Below are 8044 nucleotides of genomic sequence, written 5' to 3' on the forward strand. Positions count from 1 at the left end.
GGAAAGCTTCATGATACTCAAACACATGCGACTTGAGTTCTCCTACAGCTGAAATTCAGCCCTCTGCTCTATAGTACTAGTACTGGTCAGAGTGTAAGACGATCATTCTTTAATGCATAGTATAAGTCCATACAACCTAAGATTACGACCGCGTATTCTTTTTATTCAGCAAAATTCGAACCAGTTAGTGTTGGGATATTATTAATGCTGACAGTTATAGATTGCATTAAAATTAAAGAGAAAAATTTATTTAAGCTCACGATTTAACTAAAGCTAAGAACATATAAGTAATATAAAATTATGCAAATAAAATAAAATTTTAAATGCATATAAATGAACTCTTTATGAGATACTAAGTATAACATAATGTGCATTCCTTTAGGCCGACACATTATTTGTTAGCGATACTCTCTAATATAACTCAAACTTTAATTGATCACATAATATTCCCTCCTTTGGGCCAACCCATTGTGCACATAATATGATACATTATTTGAGTTATATTTTGGTTCATAGCTCACAACAACCTTAATCAGTCATATAATATGTCTTTCTTTGGGCTGACATATTTTGTACATGATTCGAACAAAATAATATTTTGTTTCATAATTGTAAGCTACCTTATACATATATTTGGTATAAAAGTAACCTTCCTTTAGACGGATTACATCTCCCTACTAAGTATAACATAATGATCAATCGATTATGCATATAATTGTAAGCTACCTTATGTTGATATACATCTATCAACACAAAATGCACTAAACCTACCTAAGGTGTCTTCCTTTGGGCCGACACATTAGTTTAACTTAATAATACGTTATGTGGATAGACTCAAAAAAAATTCTAGGAACTTAATTCAAACAAAAATTACTTAATCAACCTTAACAACTCCAAATTAGACTTATCAATCGATTGATACAATATGACAGTCGATTGGTTACAATCGATATAAAAATCTATTATATGCGACTATATGATCATATATAGAACTCTTTTAAAAAGTTAAAATTCTCTTTAAATTTTATAATTAAATAGTATTATTTAATACTATTTAATTCCTTCATTATTCATGCACTAAAAAAAAATTAATGCATTTTGTTTCTTTGAAACAATATTTTTTTTCGTTTTCTTCCAACTGTTTCAGCAAAACAGTTTCCCTTTTTGTTTTTTCCCTCCCTTTAGTGTTTCAACGGAAAAGTATTATTTCTCGTTGAAACAGTATTTGTTCGTGAACATCGATTAAAAATAGAAAGTTAATCGGAAAAAAATAAATCAATTTCACTAGATTAAAAATAAATCCAATCGGTTGGTGATTGATATATAGTCACCACTTTAGACTTGGAAATCTCTTCCGTGTTGACCTTGGGACAAATTGACGGGGATGCTGGGGGAGAACGCATTCATCTTTTGCCATAACTTTAGACTGGAAATCAATTGAGAAAAAAATTGTTAATTAATTTCAATCGATTCTGTTCGATAATTTAGGTTCGATAATCGATTGATCGATCAAACCAGTCGATTAAATCATCACTATATGAATGATCAAGTCTTTCGTAGGTTTTCTATACATAAGATTTCGATGATCAAATACAATTTATACCGATAAAATTTAATCTAGCATAAAACCCAAAAGATTGATAAAAACTTTAATTTTAAACTATGAAATCGATGAAACAGAGTCAAGACTCTGACACCAATTGATAGTTCTTGTAAAACCTAAGCTGTATGGATTCTAATAACCGTATAAGAATTCTTATATAGGAAATACAAGAACATATGAACATGAATCTTCGTTTCATCGAGAACATGACTTAAGAAAAATAAATACATAAATAAATATGACAAGAAACCTAATTGAAGAGTTATCATTATCTTTAACATCGTCTAGAAATAATCTCTGTGAAAAAAGATGCAGCGGAAAGAAAAGAAAGGTCTTCCAAGGGGCTTAGAGTGATGACGTCGAAAAGCTTTAGGTCAATGGGGAACCAAAAGCTATGTCAAGATTGAACCCTAAATCCTTGGAGATCAACCTTATATATAATAGGTATTTATTATCAGCTCATATATGATAATAGATACGAGACTATAAGTTCTACACATACAATATCTATATCCAATAATCGAAACTCAATAAGTCTAAGTTAAATCACTTTAATGAGTTCGATTTATACTCATATGTACAACTACCCACCAATTAAAGATAATAACCAATAAGTCATGCTTTGCGGCGATGTGTAGCGCGGAGTTGCCACCGTTAGTAACTTGGTTAAGGAGCGTCTTGCTATTTTCAATGTATTCTGAGTATCCGGAGGTTGCTGCATTCCACAATTTCGGGTCCATCAAATCATTGCTCTCCCTCTCTCTCTCCATTCAATATTACACTATCATCATTGCTCCATCTTTGCTTGAGATTACAACTTTGTTGTTGATATCTATCCTACGCATGTATATATAGTTGCCATTAGGGTGTTGAGTTAGTTAGAGAATGATAAATTTATTACAAGAAGATAAGGATTAATTCTTACTTTGTACATGTCATCGGAGAAAACTTCTCTCACTTTCTAACCATTTGATAGTTGATTATAAATTAATTTTATAATTTATTTCTTTTCATATAATCTGAGGACGAACTGTGAAAGATATCTAAAGTGAATATAATCATTTTATATATATATATATATATATATATATTTTGCTATGTGCAACTCTTGCGATAGACTTTCCATGACAAAGAAAAGACATTTTAGAGTAATTAGCTAAAACTTAAACAACTAAATTATATAAAAAAATAAAATTATCATTGTAATTTTTTCAATCATAATAAACTTAGCCAATAAAAAATTTAAAATTACTCCCTAAATAAATAAATTTTAAAATCTAAATAATTGTAATTACTATTTAAGATTCTGTTCGACCAATGATTTTGGATGTTTTACAAGCCAACTTTTCATTTCTCATCACCCTCGTTATTGACTTGTATCAACAACGATGGTTTTATATTTAATTTAACAATAATAATAGTAGTATTGTTTTTTTTTATAAAAATGATATTTGTTCTAGATATTCTCCAACTTGACGTTATATGATCACACAAGTCAAACTCATAAATAGTCATCTAAACAATACACAAGGAACAAGAGTCATATATTCGCAATCATATGAGATAACTTAAGTTTACTTGTCTGCAAAGTTGTCCTTTTTTTTCTGCCACCAAATTAATATGGAGATGAGTCAAACGAGAAGCTGCACCGGTGCTTCCCCTCTTCTTCGCCGTGTTGTGTGGACTCCACAAATAATATTTATTTATGTTTAGAAAGAGTCATATCAATGGAGCAATCCTCATCTCTACTACTTCTCTTATCTCTTGTGCAGTGAGATCCCTTGTCATATGCTGGTGACGAGGAGACTTACTTCAGGAGATGTCGACCGGAGGAATGACTCAAGAGTTGCAACTTTATTTGAAGAACATACCATTTCTCATCACCCTCATTATTGACTTGTATTAACGACGATGGTTTTATATTTAATTTAAAAATAATAATGGTTTTATTTTTATAAAAATGATATTTGTTATGACTATTATTCTCGAAATTGACGTTCCATTATATCACACAAATCAATCAAACGGCTCAAAACTAGTCATCTAAACAATATGTAGGAACTCGATTCACCTATTTAAACTTCACAAGGATACTTGGGAATGGGAACCATTTGGTTCGCAATCATATGAGGTCTAGAAGTTATGTTTACTAGTTTGAAAATTTCTCTCCTTTTTTGCCTACAAATATATCACACTAGTCTTCGTCTCGAGTTCGCAGTGTGGAGTCCACCAAATTAATAAAGAGTGAGTCAATGAGAAGTTGGAACAGTGCTTCCTATATCTCTACTTCGCCGTGTGGATTCCACAAATAATATTTATATACTTGTGTTTAGGAAGAGTCAATGGAGCACTCATCTCTACAGGCTCGTGTCTTGTGTAGTTTTATACTCATCTCTATATCTCTATACACAATCAACATACTGAAAAGTCTTAAACATCATTGTCTGACTACATATTATTGTTCCGCACACACTACAAAACGAACATACAGAAAAGTCTTAAACATGATTGTCTGACAACATATTATTTTTCACACACACTACAAAAAAGAAATGGAGAAATCTTAAAAACAATTTGATCCTCATGTAGCTATGTCAAAGATGACACTGGCGTTATAAAGTCCATGACATCAACCGTCTGAAATTTAACAAACTTCATTTGTAATCTCCTTATATTGGGTGTGCCGGCCATGAACTCATCATTCCTTTCTGCCTGTCGAATGAGTTTTACAGGATCAAAATCCATCTGCTCCTCCTTGTGGCCAAATGAGGGAATTAACTGTGTCTTCACCATGCTCAAGTAGTCTGCAGAATGCCCATAAGTAATGATAAAGGCAACTAAAGGGACACTGCAAACTATTAGGGCGACAAGAACCGCAACCCACTTGCAGTCGCGCTCGACGACAGCGTACACACCAGTGACGAATGCCACACTCATGGCACCGACTGCAACCCACAATAGCTTGATTGCGGTCATAAGGGACTGCAATCGGACATCATGATCTAGAGAACCAGAGTAGATCAGTACGAGTGCTACTGTGATGGAGCTGGCCATGGCTAAGGTGTCTGAGATCAAGAATGCCTTGAAAGAAGTTTTGCTCGATAGAATGGCCATCCCTTCATCTGATCCAGAATCATTCTTGTATCCTCCCGGTAAGGTGAATGCGGCTGCAAAGGTGACTGTCGCAATGAGCACCGCAATAACAGCAAGGTTATTGGCCAATGCTCGATACCGATTTATTTCATCATCTTGCTTTCTCTGCAAGTGGTTTCTTAAGTGATCGACTCGCTGTGGACTGAAACGCGAGCCGTATGAGATTAAATCTGTCATGATGTTATACTGCAAAGCCAAAGAAAATGTTGGATTTAATCAGACAAAGCAAACTTAAATCTGAAACTGAATGATATTTGAAGGAGAAAACTCATACAAATTGGAATTCAAACAATGTGAATCGCATATGAAATGAAATGATGAACCCTCACCATCCGAAGGCTGACTTCTATTCTGACTTTTGAGGAAGCAACGTCGATGGGTGTGAAACCCGAATTGTTCGTGAGGGCAGGGTCCACGATTCGACTGGATAACAACATTCGAATCATTTTCCGATCCCTCGCAAGGACGGCGAGATGCAAAGGCGTGTTTCCTTCATGGTCTTGTTCATTGAGGAGCTCTTTGGCAGAGGAGGAAGAACTGAGAACGTACTTCACTACCTTTAGATTCTTCTTCTCGACGGCCACATGAACAAAGTTGCTTCCTTTGTTGTTCTTCTGTTCCAAAGCATCAGGACAATATGCCAATATCTCCTTGATCATGTTCAGGCTGCCAACACTTGCTGCGATGTGGATGATGGCTAAACCTTCTTCGTCCTGCAGGAAACCTGCAGAGGCATCTCGTTGCAGAAGCAACAGCAGCATGACAGCATCTCCACTGGCTGTTGCAAAGTGAAGCGGAGTGCTTTTGGAGGCATCTTGATGTGTCAGACAAAAAGGATTGATTCCTAGTATCGCCATTGATATTTCTGTCATGAAGGGACAAGTGGGAAATCCTGGTTAATATATTCCAATGAAGGTAAATTGATCAAACTTTGAAGTAGGAATTAATTTGTAACTCACCGTAGCTTCTAAGAACAGCAGCGTGTAGTGCCGTCTGACCACGAGGCCCTTCGTGCGAGACTGCGGGAGACTCCATCAGTATTCTCCTCGCAATCCCTATCAATCCCCTCTCCGCCGCCATGTAGAGCGCAGAAACCCCAGCTCGGTTGGTCATGGTCGCCAGCTGGGGAGCCTCGGACAGAAGCAGATTCACAACAGAGAGATGGCCACCGATGGTCGCCGCATGAAGAGCGGTGTTCCCAATTCTGTTGGCAGTGGTGGCCATCCACGCCACGTCTACGTCTTCCTCAACGCCGCCAGATGACAGCGGGCGGTGCTGCCTAAGTAGCCTGTGTTCGTGAATGAAAAGGTTGACGATCCTGAGATGGCCAGAAGCTGACGCCAAGTGCAGGGGTGTGTCTCCGATCTTGTTGGGCAGCGTGAGGAGGGAAGGCTCCTTTGCGCATATGCACATGGCGAACTCCATGCGGCCGTGCTTTGCGGCGATGTGCAGCGCCGAGTTGCCATCGACGGTCACCTGGGAAAGGAACGCGTTGCCAATTCCAGGTATTTCTCGAACAAATTTTGCGTCGCCGAAAGTTGCTGCCTTGAACAATTCGAGGTTCATCGTTGCCCCTCCCGCCCTCTGTGCAATGCTTCGCCAAACACACAAGCAAAAAGTGTTTCTGATCTAAAGCCACGCTCTATTTCCCCTTTTAACAATTACAAATCTAATTTATTTATACTAAATAATTGTTGATATGTAAAAAAATCAAAAAAGAAAAATAATTATGTGAAAAGATTTTCCCGTTAAAAATCGAAGTATTCTGAAAGATGGGAAAGACTATTAGGGGCATTTTTTAAAACCATCCAATTAAATATAAATTTTGGTTTTATTTTTTGAATTTCAATAATTGAACCTTACTTTTGCGAGACTATTTTAATTTCATTCAATGTGAACAAAGAAAATGGGTTGAGACCATGCGTTGAAATTATGGAAAATAATAATAATAATGATACATGATAGTAATTAGTTAATTAATTTTATAAACTTACACATTGTAGATCACATCATATGTTCAACGTCGAGTTCTGAGCCGCTTGTTTGGTTGAATTTTAATTATTTACGTACATTGTAGCAAAGTGGTTAATTACGACTTTACAATCTTTAGATTATATGAAAAAAATAATTCATGAGATCAAATTAATTAGGGAGGGAAGGAAATTTTCTTTTCTGAAAATATTCATTGTTTATGTACAACACTTTGTATAGAAAGATCTCATTGACAATTGAGGTTCAAGGTTGCTGTTCTTGAGATATCATCATACACTACAAAAATAATTATTATTAACGATTAAATATTTCATCGATATTTGACATTATCGACGGAATACCGACGGAATACATACTATCGGGAGTAATTTGGTCCACAATTCAATTTACCGACGAAAATACTATTCAGTAGATAAATTCCGACAGAATTATATTTTTTGTCAGTAATTTACCGATTGAATATTTTACCCGTCGGTAAAAAAGTAAACGGCAGGTAACGACAATGGCCAACTGAATATATTCCGTCGGACAATATACCGACGGAATCCGTAATTCCGTCGGTACTTCCCGACGGAATTACGGATTCCGTCGGCATTTACCGACGGAATCCAAGATCCCGTCGGGAAGTACCGACGGGATCATGGATTCCGTCGGGAAGTACCGACGGAATCCATGATTCCGTCAAGAAGTACCGACGGAATTATGGATGATTCCGTCGGTAATTACCGACAGAAGCTTGGATTCCATCGGTAAAATATTACAAATTTTACTGTATTGTCGATATTTTACCGACGGAATTGTGGTTTTTGTCGGTAAAAAATTGAAAAAAATTTGGAAACCTGCTCCTGTTTTGCTCATTTCTCATATACAATTTTAATATGAATACAAGTCATCACAAGCGATGACATCACAAACACAATTAATACATATATCACAATCCACACAATATACTCATAACATTTAACAACAAGATCACAATATAAATCAATCCATAATCTTCAAAATACAACATACAATAAATACATAAACATAAGTGAACGACAAATAGAAAATCTCCAAAATATAATAAATTCTAAGTATCAAGTGCTCACAATCATAAGTATCTAAAAGTATTTAAGTGAACGACAAATACAAAATATCCAAAATACATACCATGATACATCACCTATACATATATCCAAATATAATCCTGTAAAAGTCAAATACAAGAGATTATGATTAAAATGAATCGATGCAAATGCAATATAACTCAAACATTGTAATATATAACTAATTTTACTTGTAAAAAAAAATACC

At 35.5% G+C, this 8044-nt stretch overlaps 1 protein-coding gene across 1 annotated transcript; it reads right to left on the reverse strand.

The window, feature by feature from the left end:
* Nucleotides 1-4055: 4055 nt before the first annotated feature.
* On the reverse strand, nt 4056-6401 carry LOC121996469 (protein ACCELERATED CELL DEATH 6-like). Its single transcript, XM_042550457.1, has 3 exons — nt 5716-6401; nt 5086-5621; nt 4056-4942 (listed from the first exon to the last, which is right to left on the reverse strand). The coding sequence occupies exons 1-3, from the start codon at nt 6320-6322 to the stop codon at nt 4193-4195; spliced, it is 1893 nt and encodes a 630-aa protein (XP_042406391.1). The 5' UTR covers nt 6323-6401; the 3' UTR covers nt 4056-4192.
* Between the last annotated feature and the right edge of the window lie 1643 nt (nt 6402-8044).

This window comes from Zingiber officinale, chromosome 6A (genome assembly GCF_018446385.1).
Source record: "Zingiber officinale cultivar Zhangliang chromosome 6A, Zo_v1.1, whole genome shotgun sequence".
Taxonomy (NCBI): domain Eukaryota; kingdom Viridiplantae; phylum Streptophyta; class Magnoliopsida; order Zingiberales; family Zingiberaceae; genus Zingiber; species Zingiber officinale.